Raw genomic sequence first — 26,346 nt, forward strand, 5'->3', positions numbered from 1 at the left:
TTTTAAAAAACAAAAAAGGATTAAAAGGCCCCCTGCCTCTGAGGCCCCCAATCCTCCAAACCCGCCCCTGTCTGCTGATGTCGGACCACCCTCAGGGAGAGGGTCTCTCAGTCAGCTGGTAGATTAGCTGAGGAATGGTTGATGTGAAACAGGGTGCTGCTGCATGTGCTGTATATATCTTATATATATATATAAGTTGTTGGTGAATACAGAAGTGCTGTGGTGTAAAACCTGTCACCTCTCAGGTCATGTTAATGCACATTTTGGATCAAGCCCCATATCTGTTTCCAGTACTCAGGATGAGCCGTGGTTGAGCTCTGTTCTAATTAGTTTCTGTTTTCAGAAAGGTTTTTGTGTTTTGCGTTGGGTGAGGGAAAGAGCTATGAAAAGGGTCTGAGCCGTCATGATTGACAGCTGAGTGGGGGCTTGGTAATTGTATGCAGATTACCATCAACAGGACTGTAGGTCTGGCTAAATGCTTCATGAAATAATATAATTTGGGCCATTCTAATGGTGTCCTTTTTGGCTTCCCATAGTGCCACATACTGTACCCCCATCTGCTCTACTTGATGTGTGACACAGGCTTGTATATAATGCGATGCTGACGTGCTAAAGTCAGTGTACTTCTTTGTTTTGACTCTCTCTTTCTTTCTCTGTCACAAGCATTTGATATGTAGATCAGACAGCTGTGAATCAGTGTTGGATAGCAGCACTGCAGCTGCAGTTACACAACAGTCTTTTTGTCGATGCCTGTCAGGTCACTAGAGGACAGCACAGCTACCAGACCAGACCAGTTTCAAACAGAAAGCAACACAGCATCCAGGTAACACACACATTCTGTCAATACTTTGCTAGAAGAGAGATAAAAACACAATATACCGTAGAAGGTGATGGTGGCAGGAAGGGAGCTGCAGGGTTGTTTTTCAGAACAAAATACTGCATGTTTGTTCAAGATGTTGAGTCTGCCACATGTTTCAGCCCTGAAGCAAGTGAGACCCGCACTGACACTCTAGCACTGCTAAGGAAAATGACCATAAACATGAATACAGCTTCTTATCAAAGGAAAAAGCAGGTGTGCTCTCCATGCCTGTGTTTGTGAACAAGCATCTACTACAGTCCAAACAAATAAGTTCATCACAGCCATTTGACATATTCTTGCTAGATAAAGTGTGTTTAACTTCGATAATTAGCTCTGAATAATGAGATGTATTTCCTTTATGGAAGTGTAGTACATAGAATAAGGGATGGTTTCTTACAGATGATGCATTTAATCCCAAATCATCACAAGTAATATCTACTTGAATTGAACTAATTTCTAAAATATCACTTATGTTCAAAGGTCAAACCCAGCAGGATGTGACGCTGCAGGGGGCGGGGCTTCAAACGTCCACTGATTCACGTCCACAGGAAAAAGGGCTATGGATCATTTGATTTGTGATACATAATATAACATAATGTATTGCAAAAGAGCTGTAAAGCTGTTTTAATGAAATAATGTATTATATTTCATTAGTAATTATGTTTACTTGCAGATTTTGTTGATTTGGTGATCTTTCCTTGATGTGTGGATTTACCATTAGTGAGCTACGTAGGTAAATGTGATGGCTGTTTTAAATATAAGTATTGCTATTTCCTACATTAATGAGTTAAAAGTGTTAAAAGTGAAGTTATGAACACGGATCTCAGATTTGCGGCTACTGTATGTTGTTGTTCTTTAAATGCATAAAAATCCAGTTAATGAAACTTCATATTTATATTTCACATAAAGTGCCTTAGCCCAGTAGAAGAAGTTGAGAATGCTTGCATTCCATTTTCTACTGGAAAGACTAAAGGACAGATGAAGGAGACACTGCACCACAGCTCAGGCTAAAATAGAGCCGGTGAGTATTTATAGAACAGATGCTGAGTGGGTCCAAACGGTTCTGATTCTGCTCATCGATACACTTTTCAGAAACGTTTAGACCACATCATTCATATTCACAATTCACTTCATTCAATTTGTATAACCTCCAAAATGGTGGTGCTCTGACATTTCATCAGTGTTGAAGAATGCCACATTATGCAGAAGATATACAAACATCAGCGTCCTCATCTGGAGAACTAAAAGGACGTCTTGGATGAGTAAGCTAATGAGCTACACAGATGTGTCTACATGCTGTGGAGTCATCACATGATGAGGACAAACTCACTTTGTGAAAAGTTTGTGCAAGTCAGTTTATTCCATCTTTAATGACTCCAGTCTCGTCCCGGCAGTGACTCAGTCACTCGCAGAGGTCCCAGTTCACCTCCTGGGCCCTGCCGTGGTGCCCTTGAGCAGCAAAAGCTGTTTTTGTATATGTTTACCGGCTATCAAGAGTTTATGTTACACCCCAGTCTAGGGGAACCTAGACATAGCAAAAAGATGCGCACCCCCCACTCTTCCCACTCCCAAGTGACAATGAAAATCACCTTTAGTTGAATTGATGTTTCAGATGTGAGACAAAGCCAACATAAAATACAAAACTTCTATACAAAAGGACCCTAAACTTACCTAACAAAATAAAATAAATAAAATACAGGCTTTACCTAACCAAAAAACTGGAGAAAATAGGATTCAAACAAAACAGCACGCACGCACGCACGCACGCACGCACGCACGCACGCACGCACGCACGCACACACACACACACACACACACACACACACACACACACACACACACACACACACACACACACACACACACACACACACACACACACACACACACACACACACACACACACACACACACACACACACACACACAGCTCACCTGGATGTGTCCAAGTTGTTTCGTCAGCTCCTACAGAAAAACAGAGTTAGTCACACTGTGTAAAATGTGAGGGGAGAAAGAGTGTAAGTGTGTGTCTGTCCATTACTTCTGATCGGGGTCCAGGGACTGAAGTTTTCATGGAGGGTCCATCGTAGTCAAACTCCACCTGGGTCTTTGGTGCTGCCTTACTGACATATCTACACCCTGAAAACATAGAAAACATTCTCACAATCACACACATGGCATACATGGTGTTTACCTGTCAATATATGGGTACAATAGGAGAGGTGGTGTTCTTTAACTGGGACACCATAGCTATAGAAATAGATATTAGCTACTACTGTATGACGCCGCTATATGTCTGCAGACATATTGGAGCGGACAAGATCCACTAGGAAACAGAGAGGAATACAGAGATGCAGACATCACTACGAAATTGTCTGTTACTCGCCTCATTTTGAACCACATTTTAAAATTGGTTTTTGATCAACTGAAACTGAACATTATATACTTTGGAAATAAATGCAGTTACTGATGTGGATCTAACCAGATCTATGTCAACTTTCAATGTTAAATAATGTTTATTCACGTTTTGTTGTGTGCATTTGTAAAACAATATAACACTTGTACAAATCAGTTGGTTTTTGTGTGTGGAGTGGAACACGCATTTGTTAGTATCCATATATGAATCGTATTTTTCATTTTTAGATCATGTCATAATACTGACAAAGAAGAGGGGAGAATGGCAAAGCAAAACACACACAGGACATAAGGACCCAGGGTCATCACACTGTATATACACAGGTTATCTGACTTTAGAAGATCATATTGAAAAAAATGTCATGTCATCAATATGCAGGTAGAAAATATATTGAATATATTACATGCCATAGCAAGTTGGCTCTATTGATTAGTCGGTCAAATAAAAACCTAAAAATATACATCTGTAGGGAAATCTATGTATAAGGGGACATTACCAGTATGACAGTCCTACAAACACTGTTGATTTCTGCTCTTGGAGCCGGCATTAAAATGATTCTGTTACAGTCAATTGTTCTAGGAGCTGCTGCTGACAGACAGCAGAGACATTTACAGACAGTCAGAGTGCATTAGAAGACAGAGCACCACAGCTCGCCTCCGGTGAGGATTCCCAGTCAGTGTTCCTTTTCATATCCTTCATTCTTTGGTTTGATATAACCTCTGGTCACATTGTAAGGATGGCTGCCCACACAGAGTTCATTCATAAATCTATTGGAAAAACACTATTGAGGAACTTTTCTGTCTTTATAAACCATGGCATACACATCCCTTTTGTCCCTTTTTCCTTTGGAGCTTGAGCTGTTGCCATGGTAAAAGGTTGGAGATGTCAGCTGCATTTTAACTCGGTTCTGAACGTGGTTCTCTCTGAGGATTAGCAACGACTGAAAGTGTATGTGAAAATCTGTGACATCATGTTGTGACCATGTTAAAGGCAGGATGTGAAAGTAGAGAATGGTCCTGAAGAGCATCTGTCCCCTGCTCCCGGGGGTTTCTATCAGGGTCTCTCTACAAAACCTTCTCTGTCACTTAGCAAGTGATTGCCACACTGTGAAAGCCTTCTTGGAGAGACTGTGAAAATGATGTCTAAGGGAAATGGGACGTGGACAATAGTCCGATTTATGGATCCTTACAAATACAGAATCATAGTTCCTTTATCGTCCCACAGTGGAGACATCAACATTGTTACAGCAAAGTATAGATGGACACACAAAAAATAGAGGTTTGATAAAAGGCATGCACATAATGTAAAAAATAAAAATGATGATGATGGTAGATAAGTAAGTATTTATAAACAGCAGTATTTATAAAATAATATAAGTGTAACATGTAGAAAGAAGCGTAGTAGATAAAAGCAGTAAAATGATATGAGTTACATACAGATTGTTGTTACAGTAATATATGGTCTAACTAAGAACTAGCAGGCAGTAGTAATAATCTTAACTAGGAACATATTGCATGTTTCACAACAGCGGTGTCAAAGTCTCTGTGTTTCGTATTAGCATGATAACCCTCTGCCATAACAACTTGAATGATGCATTTAAATACATTTTAGTGGTACTTTGATAATAAACCAGGGAAATCCTATTCAGTTAAAATTCTGTCTCATGACATAACATCTGTCTCATGACATAACATCTGTCTCATGACATAACATCTCATAACAGATTCCAGTTTATCCCAGTCAGAGCTCGTCCTCCATGACATCATATCTGCGGCGCTCCTCCGGGCAGAAGAAGATGCAGCCTTGTGTAACTCTGCCACTCTAAACCGGTTTCATCCAGTTCACGAGGTGTTGCCAAGAGACCGGCTCTGTGCCCATGCCTGTGTCGGTGTGTGTGTGCCTGCGTGTATTTGTGGGTGCGTCCGTGCATTTGTGTGTGTTTGTTTGTGTGAAGGGTCAGGGTTTCCTTCGCTGTGTGAAAGCAGATAGCTGGATTTTTCCTGTTCCTGCTGCCAGTGTTACATAAAAGAGAGAGAGCAGACAGCCTTTGTGCTCATATTTCTCTTACATTGATTCTTTATCAAGAAGTTGTATTGTCATAGTCACTGTTACATAATCAAAAATGAGCAGCCCCTGTGAACTGGCTGGGAGGCCGACTGCAGGACTTAGTCTGAGCCGTTAGAAAAGCTGCATTTCTCTTAAACATTATTCCAGTTTAAAGTGACTGTTGAGTTACACTGCATAATACACTGTCGCAGGAATGAGTCCTAAAACCCAGAAATGAGTTAGCATTGACCCCTTCTGATTCCCTTGTCTCGAGGTATGTTTTTAATATGTGTTTTTGGTTGTTACCCTGAAATCAGGTCTGTGGTTAACACAAGCTGAAGAGATTTGAACGTTTTTTACGAAATAAAATACGTCAGTAAATAGGTTGCTGACAAGTATCTAAATGACACGACTAAACTTCATCACGTCCAAAATTAGCCACCTTTAGCTTAGCGGTGGTGACGTGAAGTCATGTGACCGTGCTATAGTTCCTTTATAGCCCAACATTAGCCACCTTTAGCTTAGCGGTGTTGACGTGAAGTCATGTGACCGTGCTATAGTTCCTTTATAGCCCAACATTAGCCACCTTTAGCTTAGCGGTGTTGACATGAAGTAATGTGACCGTGCTGTAGTTCCTTTATAGCCCAACATTAGCCACCTTTAGCTTAGCGGTGGTGACGTGAAGTCATGTGACCGTGCTGTAGTTCCTTTATAGCCCAACATTAGCCACCTTTAGCTTAGCGGTGGTGATGTGAAGTCATGTGACTGTGCTGTAGTTCCTTTATAGCTAATAAATTCTAAATATTCTAAATTTCAATAAAAAAATCCCATGACTTTTTGTTGAAGGAACCATTGCAATGCTAACTTCAACAACATGCCCCCCGAATACCAGAAACAGAGGGCAGATATAGGTTTTCTAAATGACACACAAACATGTTCCCTAACCATGTTTAGCGCGCACACATTGTCAGGTCTCCTAAACTTGGACATGTTCCAGATGTAGAAAGGTCATCATCTCATGACGTCTTTAGGAGTCTTGCAGGATATGAATTATCCAATTAACAAACTATATATACGTTTGCACATGAACGCACAGGACACACCAACATCCTTATCGTTTCTTAGCTAATGCATGCTGGATATGAACCACTAACTTTAGACTTTAACTGTATTATATCTGAGGAAGACCTCCCTTGGACTTCCTCTGACCTTTGCCAATCTCCCTCCTTCTCTCTCTCTCTCTGTCTCTCTCTCTGCAGGTGACAGAGTGAATAAGAGCGGAGGGCAGTAGAGGTCTCGCACTTCCTCCTGTCTAGACGGTTCTGTCATGGCCTCCTCGTTGATTAGCCGTCAGTTTGCTCTCTCTCTGCAGAAGAACCTGCGTCTCAGTGCTCCAGGTAAATGCAACTCTCCTTAATCCAAATGCTGACACTGCTGAAAATATATAACTTTACATTAACCTAGCATACAATGTGCATACAATTCCTTTGCATTATGCTGTAGAACCTTTGCTACTTCAGAGATGTTATAACTTTTATTAAAATTGGTAAGTTAGAAGCCCATGTAATGTTATAATACTTCTGATCTCCAAAGAAAGTATGAAACCATGTTTCCATGTGAAGTTTGAGCAGCATTATATAACCAGTGTTAATAGTTTGGGGTTGTTAATAAATGTGCATGCCTCATGCAGGATACGGTTATAAGAACATGTGCATGCTCCACAGAGTCTCAAAGGTCCTCTCTCCTGTCAATTATCAATCTGTGTGGGTCACACTGAACTATCACAGAAGTGTTTAGGGTTCTTTATAGTATGGACATGTATGGAGTTGGATTTTAGTCATTTCCAGGTCTGGATAAGTATTGAAAACAAATATTTGAGACCGAAACATTTGGAATTTCTTAAAAAAGATTATACAAGTTTCTTTCAGACACAATGGGTAAATGGAATTTCTCGGAAAATAAAGCTACATGCAAACTTTGTGTGAAATCGTTTGACATCTTCACCATGGAGGAGGCGGCATGTTCAAGGTCAAAAGCACTGTACCAAAAATGTAATTACATAACAACTAGCTGTTTGTACTCGGATGTCAGAAGTCTAGAACATTTTGTGAATGTAAAACTTGTAGCGAGTTGAGCACCCTCAAGGAGCTGTTCAGGTAGCATTTTATGGAAACATTTTACTCAAAATGGTCACAATCGTATTATGACATGATCTAAAAATGAAAAATACGATTCATATATGGATACTAACAAATGCGTGTTCCACTCCACACACAAAAACTAACTGATTTGTACAAGTGTTAAATTGTTTTACAAATGCACACAACAAAACCTGAATAAACATTATTTAACATTGAAAGTTGACATAGATCTGGTTAGATCCACATCAGTAACTGCATTTATTTCCAAAGTATATAATGTTCAGTTTCAGTTGATCAAAAACCAATTTTAAAATGTGGTTCAAAATGAGGCGAGTAACAGACAATTTCGTAGCGATGTCTGCATCTCTGTATTCCTCTCTGTTTCCTAGTGGATCTTGTCCGCTCCAATATGTCTGCAGACATATAGCGGCGTCATACAGTAGTAGCTAATATCTATTTCTATAGCTATGGTGTCCCAGTTAAAGAACACCACCTCTCCTATTGTACCCATATATTGACAGGTAAACACCATGTATGCCATGTGTGTGATTGTGAGAATGTTTTCTATGTTTTCAGGGTGTAGATATGTCAGTAAGGCAGCACCAAAGACCCAGGTGGAGTTTGACTACGATGGACCCTCCATGAAAACTTCAGTCCCTGGACCCCGATCAGAAGTAATGGACAGACACACACTTACACTCTTTCTCCCCTCACATTTTACACAGTGTGACTAACTCTGTTTTTCTGTAGGAGCTGACGAAACAACTTGGACACATCCAGGTGAGCTGTGTGTGTGTGTGTGTGTGTGTGTGTGTGTGTGTGTGTGTGTGTGTGTGTGTGTGTGTGTGTGTGTGTGTGTGTGTGTGTGTGTGTGTCTCTGTGTCTATGTGTGTCTGTGTCTCTGTGTGTCTGTGTCTGTTTAGCTATACATGTGAGCACCATAGATTGAAAAACAACCCGTTTTGTGAGGACATTTTTACAGTGTATGCAATGCTTGTGTAGATGTGTACATTTTTTTTTTTTTAGTTTATTAATTAATTAGTCTGATTTCTACCCACTTACTACCATGTGCCTTTTAAGGATTAGGTTTGCCTATTTCCCTGTTACAATTCCCACACAATAATGTATTTTGAATCATAATTTAAATGAAAGCAATCACTTTAAGAGCATTTAAGAAAGGTCTTTGACAGCAACTGCATAACGCAGTCATTGAAATCAAAATAATCAGAGCCATAACTGCTCATAAAGGCTCAGGGTTAAGTTCAGAGGAATGGATTCCAGATGCCGATAGCTCCATGATAGCACATAATTTGCAGCCACTATCTACCGCATCTCAAGGTCCAGTTCACAAAGGATGTTTTTGTAGTGGGATGATGTTACAACGCAAACATGCCCATACACTCTGCAGCTGAGTGCTATGTGGCAAAGTCTAAGGCCCAGGCTCCACGGGAACGCATACGGCAAAACGCATAGAAGTAACGCAAACGCAAACGCCAAAAAGGTTCCGCCCACACGCAATATACACCGGATAGTGTCTTCCCACACGAGACGGCTCCGTTTAGATCCAACCGCTGAAAAAGCTGCAGTACATATGCCGAGCCTGTACGTGGCGCTGTAACTTCCTCCACAAAAAGCAGCAACTTCCTCCACAAAAGCAGCGAAGAAGAATGGTTGTCATGGCTGCACTTCTGTTTATTCTCCGCGGTGGCGGCCGAGGGAACCGCGCAGAGTTTTTCGCCAGTCAACGTGTGTTAAAGTTTAAATCTTCATGCTTCCTCATGCAGCAGCTGATCCAGTAAGTAAACCCGACAGTACAAATAAACATATTTATAACTAGTTTAGGTAGTTTGAGAGGTAATTAAAATAGCTAAGGGTGGTGATCTGACTTGAAGTGTGTGTTTTGCTCCCGCTGCATCACAGCCGGAGGAGCTGCGTGTCTCCGTCCTGTCAGATTAGACTTCACTCGCGTTTATGTCCATATCGAGATAAAGATAAATAATCTGAATTCAGTGTGCAGTGTACTTTTGCGGGGGTGAGCAGCAGAGGCGGGGAGAGGCGGGGCTATTGCGTCGTCATTATCAGAAACGGATGACCGTATAGGCTACCACACGGCCCCGTTGGACCCCCCAGAGCGCTCCGTTCCCAGATCTATCCACCTTTGGACCCGTTGTCGTTTGCAGGGTCCGTTTCTACCGTTCTGTTACGGCGTCGTGTAGCTTAAAGGGCTATACACAAGAGAAATATGCGGATTCAACCTGTTTTCGTTCCCGTGGAGCCTAGGCCTAAATGTGCCTCTGTGGCGGTTGTAAGGTGTAACACTCAGTCAAGGGACTGGCCTCTTCTACCCAAACCTCCTGAAAGTTATTAAGAGAGAGAAAAGGAAAAACTGATAGCCCAGAAGAAGAAAATAATCACTGTAACCGTGTGTGCCCAAAAAGCACATATTTCTGCGAATTGGACTGTTTTTGCAGTGAGGCTCATTTGCATGGAAATGGATCCATTTTGAGCCAAATATATTCACATTACTTAATTTTGGACTCGCAAATAGTGGAGGAGCACTGTGATGCTATTTACTTGGCAGCACACTTGGGGGTGCTTTCTCAGGTGCTTTGAGGTAACCCGATTACTTTAGATATCATCTGTCTGTGATTATTATTTTAGTCAGCTACCACGTTAATACAGGAGGACTTCTGTTTTGCTCATGCTGTTCTTAATACAGAGCATGTCTCTTCCCAGAATGTTGGTGCAATCAACTTCTTCTGTAACTACGAGGAGAGCAGGGGGAACTATCTGGTGGATGTGGACGGCAACCGCATGCTTGATATCTACACTCAGATCTCCTCCATCCCTATTGGTTAGTATTAAAATACATCTATAACAGAATAAACACATTTCAGGAAATATCCTCTGCAGATACTGTAAGTCTTTGAAAGTTAAGTCTGTAAATGATTTCAAACTGAGCGAGGCCCTCGATCTCCTCAGAGATCTGAGCCCACGTCCCAACCAGTCCTCAGGACATTCCTACCAGCGTTACTATCACACATCAGAGAAATATGCTATATGCCATTTGAGTTCTATTTTTTTATTTCCAGACATCTGCAGAGGTTACAATCATATTTGTGTGTAGCATTTTTGCAAACAACAACAGCCAAGACAAAAGGCGTAAGAGGAAGAAGAATCGTTTTCGAGATGCCCTGAGCAGAACGTAAGCATTGGGAGTCGGGCCAATCCAGACGTAGCTGATCAAATCTAATCATTACTTCACTGAACTATGCAGTGTGTTCTCCAGCTCCCAGTGCAACACCACTACTGTGCACGCATTCCACTGCAGGGAAGGATTCATCTGTGTTTATGTCACACCTTTACCACACTTAGTTGAGCAACACTTTTTCTTAATCATTCTATCACTAAGTAATTGTAAGTAGAGTGTAATGTAAAGAAGCTAAAGTGTTGCTGTTTTTAGCTGTAATGAATGGGTAAATGCAAGAGTTCTGAGGGCAGGCTTCACAAATATTAAGCATAGGTGACTCAGGGTGCAAGCTAGATTCAATGTGATTTGATATCTCCTACATGGGAGAGGCTGCAATGGTTAACCACAGGCAAGGGCAAAAACAGAGCAGTCCTTTCCCTGGATCCTTTGCACCCAGTCACACAATCACAGCTGATTTCATATTCTTCGTAATAAAACAAGACAAATGTCAAGGTTTGGAAGGAGCTCTGTTGCTCTCTGTGACTGGATATGAGAGCAGTGCTCCTGGTTTCTCGCTGCAGTCTTCCGGTCTGATTCACTTTGTGCTCCAGGCTCAGGGCCCCCTCACAGAAGGCTTTTGTTGTAGCCAAGAACTCACACACTTCATTCATTCAGTGTTTGAAAGGGCATGCACACTGGGGTTTGCAACTATTAGGCCTACTTACTTCCCAGAATGCATAATAAATACATTTATTTTAGATGTTATCAGGCCAAAGGTCCCCTATTATTCAAAATCCACTCTTTCATGTCTCTTCTACATCAACATGTGTTGACTCTGAACGTTTAGGGGACAAAGACCCCCTGTTATCTCTTTATGTCCTTTATTTCATCTTTATAAAAACCTGTCTGAAAATGAGCTGATCAGATTTTGGTGGGTTGTGCAACCATTAGCCAATCACCAACCAATGTAACACCCACATGATCACCTGAATCTCCTCCTAGCGCACCATTGTTTTTTATTTTTTTAAACCAATCATCTCACAGAGGGGCGTGGCCAGCAGCAGCTCTTTAGCATTTAAAGCTTGTGTTTTTTTACATGGATGGGTGTATATATTTCAGTAAACCTGAGTACTGTGAGACCCTCGGATCCCCCCCAACTCTGTGTCAAGCTTCCTAAAGCTGCCCTGATTAACCTACTGGGATACATATATGATGTTTAAAGGTTGATGGTATGTTTAGGTTACATAACAAGATTGACATGAAAGTGGAGATGTCGAGAGAGAATGGATGTCTTGTTTTTCTTATTATTATGGGCTATGGCCTAGAGACTTGCCCTACTGTGTTCAGATGATCTACATGCTCTCTCTCTCTCTCTCTCTCTCTCTCTCTCTCTCTCTCTCTCTCTCTCTCTCTCTCTCTCTCTCTCTCTCTCTCTCTCTCTCTCTCTCCTCTCTCCTCTCTCTCTCTCCTCTCTCTCTCTCTCTCTCTCATGGAACTAGATTGATGTGGATTGAAAGATTTTGCAATTCCAATAGAAATGTGGAGAAGTGGGAGATAGTGTTGGTCCACTCTTATATCTGTTCCTGTTTGATATGGAGGGGCAGACCTGGCATATGTTTTTTGTATTACATGTTTTAGTTTGTATCACTCTCAATAACAAACAATTCATTGAACCCCAAGGAGGAATGCAGTTGTAGAGAACAGTGAGAAAGTGAGAGTATGGAAGCAGAACGCTGCTCTCTGCTGGTGGGGGGACAGGCCTGCAGTTTATGTAAGCTGGCCACTTCAGTTAAGGTAACATTCAAGATGCAAAGCTTTATTGTCATCAACATAAAATAAAAGACACACATTAGCATCGTCATTTTGCTCTGCACACTCACAACTGTAATCTAACATAACATAACATCAAACATTTGAATCCCCATAATTCAGTCAAGTACTCTTAAATCACAAAAGCAGGGTTGAGGGGACTTTAGATCTGTTTAGAATTTCAAACAACATAACAAGACGCCCTGGTGAATTTGTGTTTGTGAACGCCTCCAGCCTGTGGACAGCTACGAATAATCAATTCAAACGTTTTTTCAGTAAAATATTTTCTCTTCTCCTTCTACCCCACCCCCACCTTATTATGTCCTCCCCCAGGCTACAACCACCCCGACCTCCTCAAACTGATGTCCGACCCCAACAATCTGGTAGGTCCTCTCTGTATTTAGCATCTTTTCAGTCAAACTGCAGCGAGAGTGTGGAAGGGTTCCATTTAACGAGAGCAGCCATTTTGTCCTCATCCTTTGTTAACATTTCAATGCTTCTGCTTTGGACTGTTCACAGCCTCAGTACTTCTCCAGGTTAAAGGGGACCTATCATGCAAAATGCACTTTTTGATGTCTTTTATACATAAATATGTGTCCCCGGTGTGTCGGGGAACTCACGCAGCGTCAGAAAATAAAACCCTTTCTCTTTTCCTCCGCACCCAAATCTTTAAAAAACGGGGGTACAACGAGCAGATATAGATTTGCTGCCGATCTGACGTCAAATCGGCGGTGGACCCACAGAGAGTTGCTATCAGAAACAATGCCTGACGTGTTTTGGACGTAATCTCGTCTTTGTTTACATTAGCAAGCCTCGCTAACACTCAGAGCTAACCTGTACTGAAGAACACATGTGTTTAAAAAGCAGGAAATTAAAAAAAACACTCAGAACATGGGGATATTTCAGAATCTTACAATAGAGTTATAATTGAATAATCAACAATAGAGTGGACTGCATTACACTCTAGAGCAGTGTGATCTGACCCTGAGCTCTGGTGGACATCTTTAATACAAAGTGCATTCACTAAGATTCAGGACTTTAAGGACTATGATGGTTGAGCTTCTTATGACTCTGACACTTTGAGAGATGTGTCCAGATGTTTCCATGAAGGCAAATATTCAAGATCTCTAAAACTTCCCAAAGCCTCCCCATGTAGTTTCCTAAACATAGTATAAATAATAAATATCTATCTAACCGGTTTCTCTCTTTCTCTCAGAGCACGCTCGTGAACCGACCCGCCCTAGGTATCCTGCCGCCGGAGAACTTTCCAGAGAAACTAACCGAAAGCCTCGTCTCAGTGAGCAACACACACACACACACACACACACACACACACACACACACACACACACACACACACACACACACACACAAACACACAATTTAAACTACTGAAAAGAGCAGATACATGTGTTATTAGCTCTGTTTTTATGGTTTCATGCATCTTTTGTTGGTTAAGCCGGTTGAGGGCTGTAATGTGTCCCCCTCCTGTCAGGTGGCCCCCAGTGGGATGACTCGAGTTCAGACCATGGCCTGCGGATCCTGCTCCAATGAGAACGCTTACAAAGCAATGTTCATCTGGTACAGGGTGAGTACTCATCCCAACTTTTGAACTGTGTTCAGAAGTTTCCAGCTGCTTCTCTGCAGCGCTCAGACTCCTGAGAGACACCAGTGAGGGACACAGTGAGAACATGTGACCACAGAGTGAGGCAGAGAGACACACTTTAAGAAAATCAGTCGGTTGTACAAAAGACTGACAAAAATTAGACACACGTCTCCCTGACGATAACAAGGAAACTGAGCTGTCTGGGTAATTGAGTGAAAGATAAGAAGGTATTTATAATCTCAGCAACTAAATGTCCATGTAGCTTCACCTGTGTGTTTGCTTCTGCCACAGAACAAGGAGCGGGGCCACAACAACCCGTCTGAGGAGGACCTCAGCTCCTGCATTATCAACCAGGTGGGGGAACACTTTTTTTTACATTTCATATTAAAGTATGAAATGTTTGCATCTTCTGGTATCGTGTCTCTTACCTCTCTGTTTGTCTCTCAGTCCCCAGGCTGTCCAGAACTCAGTATTTTATCTTTCATGGGGGGTTTCCATGGAAGAACCATGGGTATGTGAATTAAGCCTTTTATACACACACCTGATGGTTGCTGTTCTCCAGCAGTGCTTTGACACATTGCTAATGCATTCTGAACCAGCAGCTGTCTCACTGAGCTGCCAGAATGAAGCCCTGGAGGGAGGCTCAGTGGATTCATTCTGCGAAATGTTAACACAAATAGACATTTGACTTAAACACTACAGATCTGTTTCTGCTTATTTATTAGATTAATTCAGTCCCCTTGACATTGAAGTGTTATCTTTACAACACCTGAATGATCTGAACAGGACACACATCCTGGAACACTTTGAAGGGCTCAAGCCAGGGGGACCTATTAGAAATAATCCTTGATGTGGTTTGGAACAGGATGGCGTTTTATCACAGCAGAATTTAACTTTATCTCCGGTAGAATTCTGATCAGGCATTAGCTCCGCCTCCTCTTTTTACAATGGGGGATTCACAGACATGTTTTGTATAGGTATGGCCCTACAATATATTTTTCCAATATAGCATAATAGGTCCACTTTAAAGGTCCCATGTCATGCTTTTCCGGTTATTACCCATCCCCTTGTGTGTTATGTAGCTTTTTCTGCATGTAAACGGTCTGCAGAGTAACAAACCCTCAAAGTACACCCTGTAGCGAGTAAAACTCTAACACAGAAAAGACCTGTCTGTGCTGCCCCAGAACGCCTCGTTGGAGATTTCTCATTTTCAATTTTTTTCTTCCAGGGTATGGTGACGTAACCATACCCAAATGGCGGATTGGTACAAATGGACCAAATGGATTTCTCAGCCTGAGACTGAGGGACGCGGCGAGGCTGTGAGTCTGTGAGTCTGTGTGTGAGCACACAGACTCACAGCCAGGCTGCGGGTGTGTGTGTGTGCTCGGGCTGGGTTTCGCGTTGTCTCGCTGTCTCGCAGACCCCACGCAGCAACCAGGAAATGACACCAGTAAGCCAGCTCACACTGTCCGCAGCAGCAGCGAGCCTCGCAACGTCCCACCAACACGGCACCCAGACCCCACGCAGCATTCTCATCTGTTTCTCATTGCTGGTGTCATTTTCTGGTTGCTAACAAACGCCATTGTAACACATAATCACTGATGTTCCGCTGTAACGGTGGTGGACTCATCAGAACAGAGTGGGCGAGCTGACCAATCAGAGCACAGTGAGGGGGGGGGGGGGGGGGGGGGGGGGAGGGGGCAGGAGCTCCAACAAGCCGTTTAGGACAGAGAGTGAATACACATACTATACAGAGATGCTGTATGAGAAACCAATGTGAGTTTGGAACATTGGACAATATAAATCTATTCTAGTAGACCTCAACAATGGAATTATGATCAGTAGAAATGGCCATGTCATGGGACCTTTAAGATTATGGCTATTGCTTTTATTTTAGATTTTTCAGCTTCCAAACTGAATTAAAATATTTGTCTTATTTGTGACATCTATCTGTGAGAAATATTTAGTTTTCACTTTCGAATTTATGACAGTTTAATATCAAGGAATCTTCAGTATTTCTTCTCATAAATTATGTTAATGCCGGTTTTCCTTTGAATATTTCCTCCCCACTGGTTCTCTATATATGTGTATTTCACATCAATAATCTTTCTGGTTTTGAAACAGCAGTGATCAGAGCACGCACATGGGCAGACAGGATACAGAGATGTTGTTTCAGCCTCACTTTATATGATTGTTTTCTTTCTTGCTGGCATGTTCATCAAAGAACAGCTTCACACACTTTGTAAAGCAAGGTTCACAGTATTGTCATGTTCAAGAGTTGATGTCACCCATTGAAGGGGGCAAGAGAGGAAAATCAGTGTCAGGGTGTGCAAGCTCTGATTTTCCTTATGCAAATATCCAAAAATATACATATGTAAAACATCACCTGCATATTTCCATACTGTGGGGAATTGTTTCTACCAGCATATCTGGAACTAGCAAAACAGGAACACACTTGATCTTGATGTCTGGTGCTGTATACTAATATTCTCGGCTATATTGCAGTGACCCTTAGTGTACAAGCTATTCTTCTGATTATGGTGAGACCTTCCTTTAAAAACATGTGACAGCTTCCACAGACTGCCTCTCAGAGTCACTGACGTCACAATGTCACCAAGTAGAAAATACATCATTTAGCAACCGGATCATGAGGATACAAGGCCCCAGATATGATGATTAACTCCTACAATATGTATATATATCACAATAATATCAGCTCACAGGTGTACTTGTAGCTTCTTCAGAGCTTTCAACCATATTTCTCATGGTGATTTTAGAGAATGGAGCTGGGTAAAGTGACCATCACTCCATCAGGTCCTGTAATACTCACCTTTGTGACGCTCAGAAATAATCTGAAATGTGTTTTAGTCAATTCTCCTTTGGCTGATTTTTCTATGGGTTGTAAACTAAACCCCACACTTCCTGTAGATGTTTCACATTAAAAGGGATGGGAGGATTTTGCTCAAAAGATGTATCATTGCTAGTTATATACTTGGAGCACAACTGAAACACTCACAGTATGCATTCAAATGAAAAGGTTGAGTTATTATTGCAGCATCATAGATTCATGGCTAACACTATGATTTTACCTTGTTAAGGTTGCTTGGCAACGACCCACTCCAAAGCAATCCACAAGCTGGATGTGCCGTCATTTGATTGGCCGATCGCTCCGTTTCCTAGGCTACAGTACCCGCTGGAGGAATTTACCAGAGAGAACGCACAGGAAGAGGCTCGCTGTCTGGAGGAGGTGTGTGTGTGTGTGTGTGTGTGTGTGTGTGTGGTGTGTGTGTGTGTGTGTGTGTGTGTGTGTGTGTGTGTGTGTGTGTGCGTGTGTGTGTGTGTGTGTGTGTGTGTGTGTGTGTGTGTGTGTGTGTGTGTGTGTGTGTGTGTGTGTGTGTGTGTGTGTGTGTGTTTAAATCATATATACATTCTCCATAAAGAACACATCTGTTACAAGGCCCTGTTAAAAAAAGGCAACTTTCATTTAAATGTTAGAAAATGTTATTCACATAAATATCTCAGTACTTTATTTCAATCTGTAAAAGAAAATAAATCATACCAAATATCGTACCAACTCATATAAAATGCTGCTGCTCTCTGCTCACCACTTATAGATGCAATCGCAACTAGCTTTAAAAAAAGTGATGTTGAGCAGTGATATCTGTTGAAGGAGACATTAGAAAGCTACATTACTTTAGGTTGACAGTACAGTGTGTGGAGCAGTGTTCCATGCATGCTTATTTTCATTAAATATATGTTTATCAGGACATAGTGCTATAGCTTTGTGCAGTTACTAGCCTGTTTAAATATTATTTGTTTTTGAATGAATGTCATCTGGCCTTATGTCAAATGAAGACAGGAAAAGGAGCAGCTTGTCTCATTTGATTTCTCGAATAATCAACGTGTGTATTCACTTTAAACTATATGACGTAAAGCTGTCATATATACTCAAACTGTATCTGACAGAAGTGCATGACACAGATCTCTGACAGGTAACTCTGCCCCCTCCTGGTGCTCCATTGCTATGCACACGTTTCCAGGTTTAGTGTGTCTGGCCAACAGTTAAAAAAACTGTTCAAATCCAAAGACAACTATGTCCAACTTTGAAATGTGTTCTGTCCACCAACATTACAATCAACAAATAAGTTCAGCACCACTCCAGGGATTGTGTCTTATAAGGGCATCACATAAAATCACGGTTAACTGTATTTGTTCTACTATCTAATGCCGGCTTATTTACATTTTGAGATGTTTATATTTTAGAATTGTTTATTTCTACTCTTTTAAATTCTGATTATGTGTAATGGCTTGTTTTTTTTATGCTGCTGCAACGAAAATATTTCCCAATTCGGGATCAATAAAGTACATTTGATCTTATCTTATGTATGGCCAATATGCATTATACACACGTTACATGTATAAGGAGAGCTGCTTGTTAAATGTATATAAAATGTATAATAATATTAAAGGTGGAGGATCTGATCGTGAAGTGGAGGCAGAGGGGGAAGCCTGTGGCTGGAGTTGTGATCGAACCCATCCAGGCTGAAGGTGGAGATAACCACGCCTCCTCGGACTTCTTCAGGGGACTCCGCGACATCGCACGCAAGGTAACAAACACTCATCACTATAGCAACAGATCTCTAAAGGACTTGCCTTGTTAAGCTTCTGATGGTATTTCCAGTAACAGCTTAGAATAGCGTTCCTGTTTGTTATAAACAGAATCTTACAATAGAGTTATAATCACTGTTCGAAATGGGGGGGAGCCAGGGGGAGCTTGTCTCCCCCGAAGAGGGAGGGAGCTCCCCTGAAGGCCGACTTTGAGATAAATAGGGGGAGCCCAAAACAATCATGCATATTTGTGTCACGCAGATTAGAAATGTTGAGTTTCTGTAAATAACAGTTCTGTAAATAAATAATAGTTATTGTTCATTACAGTTTCTGAATATTTGTGAATATTTCTGGGTGTTGCCATCTGTACGTGGCAGCGCTGCATTCTTTACGCTACTTACGTTGCTATGGTTACGGTGGCGATGCCGGCGCGGTATTTGAAATGTTCATATTGATATATTTTTTAACTCTGGCTTTGGCTCGAGTTTGACAGCTCCACACCGAGGGAGAGGCCTGCCGATGCGGAGCCTGAAGAGGCTTCAACAACGGCCACAGCCGCCGGTGTAGTGACACCGTCTGTAGTAGTAGCAGAGTGATTTTATAGCAATTGATCGAATCCGCGCTGCTGCGCCAGTCAACAGAGCGTGCGTGTGACATATTTAGTAGCAGGATGTGCACTGAAAAATAGGGCTCCCCCGAAAGCAAATGGGTAATTCGAACACTGTTTATAATTGAATAATCAACAATAGAGTGGACTGCATTACACTCTAGAGCAGTGTGATCTGACCCTGAGCTCTGGTGGACATCTTTAATACAAAGTGCATTCACTAAGATTCAGGACTTTAAGGACATTTTGAGAGATGTGTCCAGATGTTTCCATGAAGGCAAATAGTCAAGATCTCTAAAAACGGTCATTATTCAGCTGAGCAGCGGTCTGTTATCAAGTATTAAGAACCTCTGAAATGTCCAAATCAGAATCGAGTATTTAGCTAAGCCGTGTAATAATGAGTATTAAATGTATTCAGAGGACCCATGTCCTGTCTCACGGGGCCTTCACCACAGCTCAGTCTGTTCACCTTCTGTCTCTCTAGCAAGGCTGTGCTTTCCACGTGGATGAAGTGCAGACAGGGGGGGGGGACCACAGGGAAGATGTGGGCCCATGAGCATTGGGGCATGGAGGACCCAGCTGACATTGTGTCCTTCAGTAAGAAGCTTCTGACGGGGGGCTTCTACCACAAGGACGAGTTCCAGGCGGATAAGGTTTGTGTTTTTTTGTTCCTCAGGAACATTCAGACCACATATTAAAGAGGTTTTATATTCTGTGATTCAGATCTGATTAAACAGACTTAAGCTCTGCTGAAAGGGGGAAGGGGGGGCAGCAGGGAGAACTCAATGAGTCACCTCAAGGGCAGCGCCTTTTTGTAAATGATCCCACTGAGGAGAGAGGAGGGGGAGAAATCGTTATATTTGTATACTTTTTTATACTTTATAATATTGGGAAAGATTATATCCAAGCCCTTCATTTTCCTCTCTACACTTGAGACCCCTGAGGATGAATTATTCACCATGAATCTGTCGGACAAACCTCTTGATGATCCAGCTAATCTTGGAGTTTCTCCACTTTTGAGGCTAAACATGTCAAGTTGGTGCTCAGGGTGCTAAGGTCCCTGGGGGGGGGCATTTATAAAAACAAAGGGTTAATCATCGAAAGAGCCTGAATGTGCTGAGTCAGTGTTCTATACAAACTATCCACAGCTATCCAGTCACTACTGTAGTTCCTTAGTTTACACCAGAGAAGATGGTCAGAGGATCACAGGGAAATGAAACAGGAAACTGTCTAAATAGTTGTATTGAATTGCATTTTATTCAATCTAATTTACATATTTCTGAATACAATGCAGTCTATGTGTGTGTGTGTGTGTGTGTGTGTGTGTGTAGCATGCATGGGCTCACAATTGGTCAACCCTGTGATGTAAACTACTAATGAATGAATAGCATTTATTTAGCTGAAGATGTCTGTCCATCACAGTCTGGACAATTATTGTTTCTTTTTGCACACTGCTAAAAAACAGCACACATAAAATGTACGTTTTGGATGTTTTTAGAACCTTGAGTTTTTGTCACGTTTAGATATTCAAAGCTGTTTATAGGATCATTGGTCATTTTACATTAACTGGAGTTTTTCTTCTGTATCTGTTATCTCTTTTCAGCCATACCGTATATTTAACACATGGATGGGCGACCCTTCCAAGAATCTGATCCTGTCTGAGGTTCTCAATGTGATCCGCAGAGAGAACCTTCTGGAGGAGGTGACCCGCTCTGGGAAGGCGCTGATGAACGGCCTCTTTGAGCTACAGGTACTGCGTGTTTGTTTGTGAAGGTTCTGACTTTTCAAGTTCAGGTGACCCACACAATTAACCAGCATGCATTATGTGGTGAATGTGTTTTTCACCTACTGTATTTCACCGCCCAATATCAAGAATTACACAATTGCCTTAGGGGGGCTTAACCCATTTTTTGTCAGTTGATCGAGGAAAAAAAACATAGGAAAACGGACTAAGGAGATATTTAAAGTTAGCCAGTCTAAAGCAGCTTAAGGGTGAAACATGATCATATGTTGTAGTTCTTGTCAACGCATGTGCCAGTCTTTACAAAGCCATAAAGTATTGTGTTGGGAGTGCCGTGCCTTGTGGGGATATCATGATATACCGTGTGTCTTTATGAATGTTGTCAACCCTATGTGAAATGATTAAGAACACTGAGTGTTTGGTTGGGTTTTTTGGAGCCAGCGAGTGACGATAGCTCTGTCTCTGTGTCAGTCTGAACAGCTGATCACACCCTGGTCTATTTTACATGAAAAATTGTTATTATAGGTGTTTATGTAGCCTCACTGTTAGGCATGGGACAGGATGAATGATAGTGACTGATTTAGAGGTTATATATTATTTTAAACTTTTTGTATTGATTCTATTCATCAATTTACATTTACATTTGTTTGCAGGGATATCATATTGAGTCATTACAACCAAATATGTTGTTATATATAACACATTTAAATAAATTGTAACTATGTTCAGAATTAGCTTTCACAGTAATAAAACTAAACGGGAATATTGATAAGGAGTGTTGAAATGTGTAGCAGTGAGGATCAAATGAATTCCCATTCCTAACATTCACAGATGCTCCTATTTATACAGTGCTACTGTAGCAACTCAAATATCTCTGGGTATGATATAATACTGTTTATTAACCAATGATAACACCAATATGAAAATATTGAATGTTATTTGCTCATGACCAGGATTACTGTGACTAATTGTGGTAATGCTTGGTGTGTTGATGGCCTACATGTGTGTGAACATGACCTACATGTGTGTGAACATGACCTACATGGTGTGCTCCCCAGGCTCAGTACCCCGGCATGTTGAGCAGCGCCCGAGGAGTGGGCACCTTCTGTGCCATAGATATCTGTGATGACGAAACACGTAACCGCATCCTGATCACGGCCAGAGACAAAGGTATGAAGTAAAGAACCTTTCATCTTTCCTTTCTGTGACACAGGAATCCAAACTCTGACATGTGAGAATGTGTGATATTCATTGGAATATGGGACAATGGCATTCTTCCTCATGTCACCCTTTTAGCTCACACACCTGGAATGTATATATTTTATGTATATTTGTATAATGTTTATTTACAGTGAAACTAAATCCAAATTCCATACTTGCCATCTTCATTTGACAAATGTATCAAAGTGTGCAGCAAAAGTACATTAAATGAGAGGCTCATTTAAAAAATAATTTGAAATCTCCACTGGTTGGTTTGAAATGCATGCTAAAGTAATGGCCCCATTCCAATCCCACCCCTACACCCTTCCCTCTTTCTGATTCCACTTCGTTTGCGCAGTCAAATTGAGGGTTTGCTGCATTAAGTGGCCCTAGTAGGAATCATTTTGAAATGTTATACTGACATACAGATATAAACAACTTCAAGGTTTCATTTGGTACACATTTTTAGTCACACCGGTATCTTTTTACAGCTAAACTCAATGTGTTAGTGACCCTGTCAAATGGACAATTTAACATCATGTTTTATTGATGTGTAAAATTGACCAAAATAAGTTTGGTGTTTTAAAGTGATAGTTTGAATATTTCTGAAGTTTGGTGTCATGAAACACTTATCCTCCCAGTTTGGTGAAGCAGTTAAGAGTTAAGGCACCAAAGCAAAGCTATGTAGTGCTGTGTGCGGGGGGGTCGTTCTCCAAACAAGTGGAGTACCATCCCACTCCCGAACATCACCCTTTAACCTCTAACGTTGACCTGAAGGTGGATGACAGATTACTGATTGAACTGTGTGGATATATTGTGTCTGTGGTTGACAGGTATCCTCCTTGGGGGGTGTGGGGATCGATCGATCCGTTTCCGTCCAGCGCTGGTTTTCAAGGAGTACCATGTTCACCTCTTCCTCAACATCTTCAACGACGTACTGGCCCAGCTCAAGTAAATCCGGACCCTGAAGGAACCTGACTCGCAGTGCATGAGCTTGAGTGAATCCAGAGTGAAGGAAAGGAAACTGCAGACAGTCTGTGTCATGATAAGCACACTCCACACAGTAACACACACAAATATCCCATATAGCCTCTGTTTCCAGGTCCAATTGGCCAATCTCTGTAGCCTAAAATGATAACGATCATATCCTCCTACTATATATCCATAAAGATCACCCCCACCTTTCGGAACAGGTGCCAGCTACTTTTGCAGTAACTGGGAATTTCACAGAACACATAGTTTCTGTAAAATAAAGCTAAAACCCCAAACTGGAGAATCTTTCTCATCTGGATTTATAACAGACTCTGGATGAAGGCATGCCAGATTGTACATCATGTCAAAACAAAGCAGCTTCTGTTTCATGTCAGAGGTCTTGAGTAAGGCTATAAATGTGGGTCTGTTCCTTTAGCAGATAGCACAGCGTCAGTTAAATGTAAATAGTATATTGAGGATCGTACTCACTAATAAGCTCAGTTGATGGCTCAGAACAAAGTCTTGCGTTCAGCTTGTTTTAGTGCTCAGATGCTGGCATCATCCTTACAGTGAGTGTGTATGTTTGTTAAGAAGACAGACGGTCGTCCTGGATACAGAATTATGTGTTAGTAGGAAATAATGTAAGAACGCACAATGAAGATAAGATGCCAGCCTGCATGTCATAAAATGATGTCCAATAGAAATGTCCTTGTTATGATTCTGTGCTGTTCTTATTAGGAATGACTTTTCAGCTTGAATTGTTGTAGCCCAGAAAAATGTGAATCCTAAATGGACCATGAAAAATGTCATTGTTTAGTGCCTGCATGTCACTTACATTTGCTAATAATGTTTTTCAAATTATTTGTATTGGCTCAAATGAGAGCAGCCATTGGTAACCCTAAATAACCTAAAATGTACACATTCACTTTACTCCTGAAAAAAGCTTCATATTTTACATCTATTCATGAAAACATTGGCTCTTTACTGTCACTTGGTTATAACTGAATTATTATTAAATTAAGCATATACTAAAAGTGATTATTTTTTGTTTGCATCAAGCAGTTTCTGTGCTGTTAAATGCTGTTTGTCATGTAGACTACAAAGGCAAGGCAAGGCAAGTTTATTTATATAGCACCTTTCAACACAAGGCAATTCAAAGTGCTTTACAAAAATGGAAGACATTATGAAAATGGCATTTAAAATCAGTCATTAAAAAGGAAAGATAATAAAATAAACATTAAAAGAAAAAATACATGGATAAAAGTTACAGTGCAGTTTAAGATGTGAATAGTTCAATTAAAAGCAGCGGCAAAAAGAAAAGTCTTCAGCCTGGATTTAAAAGTAGTAAGAGTTGCAGCGGACCTGCAGGTTTCTGGGAGTTTGTTCCAGATATTTGGAGCATAATAACTGAATGCTGCTTTACCATGTTTATTTCTGACTCTGGGGACAGAAAGCTGACCAGTCCCCTAAGGACAAAACACATGCATAACCAAAAGCACACACATTAGGGAATGCTTACCAAATCCAAAATCACTACAGATTGAAAAACATGTAAATTAAAAAATTATCCCCAAAGCAAAACATTGACAAATATTAATTTCAAAGGTAAAAACACACGTTATGGACTTATTATTATTAATGTAAACTTACAAGCACTAATGCCTTTTTTACATGACCTTTAAAGTAGTCCTGCTATTCTTTTATTCTGGTACTATTATGGCGCATTTCCACTGCAGCGCGTAGCACGTGCCAAACCCGTCCCGTGACTGTATTCGCCAGTCTGTGGTTTGTACTTGTTTAACTTTTGTCTAGTTTCTGAACAGATATGAGGAGCTGTGAGCTCTGAGTGCTAACAGCTAACGGCTGATGTTTGGTTTTGTGGTTCGCATTGAAGATGAAGTCACAGCTCCGCCTACACTGCGTTACTATAGATACTACCCCAGCTACTAAACTGTAATGGAAACGCAGCATAAAGTGAGCCTGGCCTACCAAGGCCTAACTATACCGTACTAAGCCGTGCGAGGCCCTGCAGTGGAAATGCGCCATTAGACACTATAGCTTTATCAGGAGACAATATTTTTTCTGCTAAATCAGATGCGACTGGATTTCAAATAGATTCTCCAGATCAAACTGGTGGTGGTGGGGGGGGGGGGGACAATTTTCAATTGAAAGTTGTCTACCCCGTGTCGAACAGCCTTATTCAATTACAAACTCACTTCAGATTAGGCTTTGAATACATTTCTAATAAAACACAAATGATAAACCTTTGTGTCCAGGTAAGATTTCCAGTCTGGCATCTTCTTGGTCTCATAGCTGTAAAAAACCACAGGTACTTAGTAAGGCAAGGCAAGGCAAGGCAAGTTTATTTATATAGCACCTTTCAACACAAGGGAATTCAAAGTGCTTTACAAAAATGGAAGACATTAAGAAAATGGCATTTAAAATCAGTCATTAAAAATAAAAGATAATAAAATAAACATTAAAAGAAAAAATACATGGATAAAAGTTACAGTGCAGTTTAAGATATGAATAGTTCAATTAAAAGCAGCAGCAAAAAGAAAGTGCAGTTGTACTCTGTGTTGTCAGCCCCACAGCCAATAGAGGCAACAATGAGTCCATCCCAAAAGAAGACAAAAGTTACTTTAAGTACAGGTCCATTAAATAAACACATTATATCCTAGGCAATACAAAAACGTAGAGCATAAGGTCTAACAACCTAACCCTTGTTGAGTTTCCCTTTTTTATTTTCTAACTGCTCAAACTGTTTGCTTCTGTAAACACTTCTGAGCTTCACCAGTCTCTGTGAATGTTCCATGGAGCATGTTACAAATGTGTAGCAATTTAGTGCAGGGTCATTACTTCCTGTCTCATTTAGAACTTTCTACAATCATAAATAAATACATATATATATATGTATGTCGGTCTTTTAAGACCATAAGGATGGTGTTGATGGCAGCGGCTGTCTAGTATTCCATGAACAACTTCTTTAAACATGTCTGCATTAACCATTTACACTTTGATCTGAGATAGATGATTATTGATGTAATTATGTTTGATGGCTCTAACTGTTGTTGCCTCTATAATATACTTTTAATTTACTGTGATAAATAAATGATGTTTTGAATAACTTATTGGAGTTATTTCTTGAGCA

The 26,346-nt window shown here is 41.0% G+C and overlaps 1 protein-coding gene across 1 annotated transcript; it reads left to right on the forward strand.

Moving 5' to 3' along the window:
• Window positions 1-6,559: 6,559 nt before the first annotated feature.
• abat (4-aminobutyrate aminotransferase) lies at window positions 6,560-26,326 on the forward strand. Its single transcript, XM_034113617.1, is given in 16 exon segments — window positions 6,560-6,718; window positions 8,039-8,136; window positions 8,213-8,242; window positions 10,199-10,316; window positions 12,795-12,844; window positions 13,678-13,758; window positions 13,957-14,049; window positions 14,359-14,421; window positions 14,515-14,578; window positions 17,166-17,314; window positions 18,537-18,674; window positions 19,767-19,802; window positions 19,804-19,935; window positions 20,886-21,032; window positions 22,082-22,193; window positions 23,057-26,326. Coding segments are annotated over 16 exon segments (1,503 nt in total). The 5' UTR covers window positions 6,560-6,648; the 3' UTR covers window positions 23,179-26,326.
• Window positions 26,327-26,346: the final 20 nt, after the last annotated feature.

This window comes from Trematomus bernacchii, unplaced genomic scaffold, assembly GCF_902827165.1.
Source record: "Trematomus bernacchii unplaced genomic scaffold, fTreBer1.1, whole genome shotgun sequence".
Lineage (NCBI taxonomy): Eukaryota > Metazoa > Chordata > Actinopteri > Perciformes > Nototheniidae > Trematomus > Trematomus bernacchii.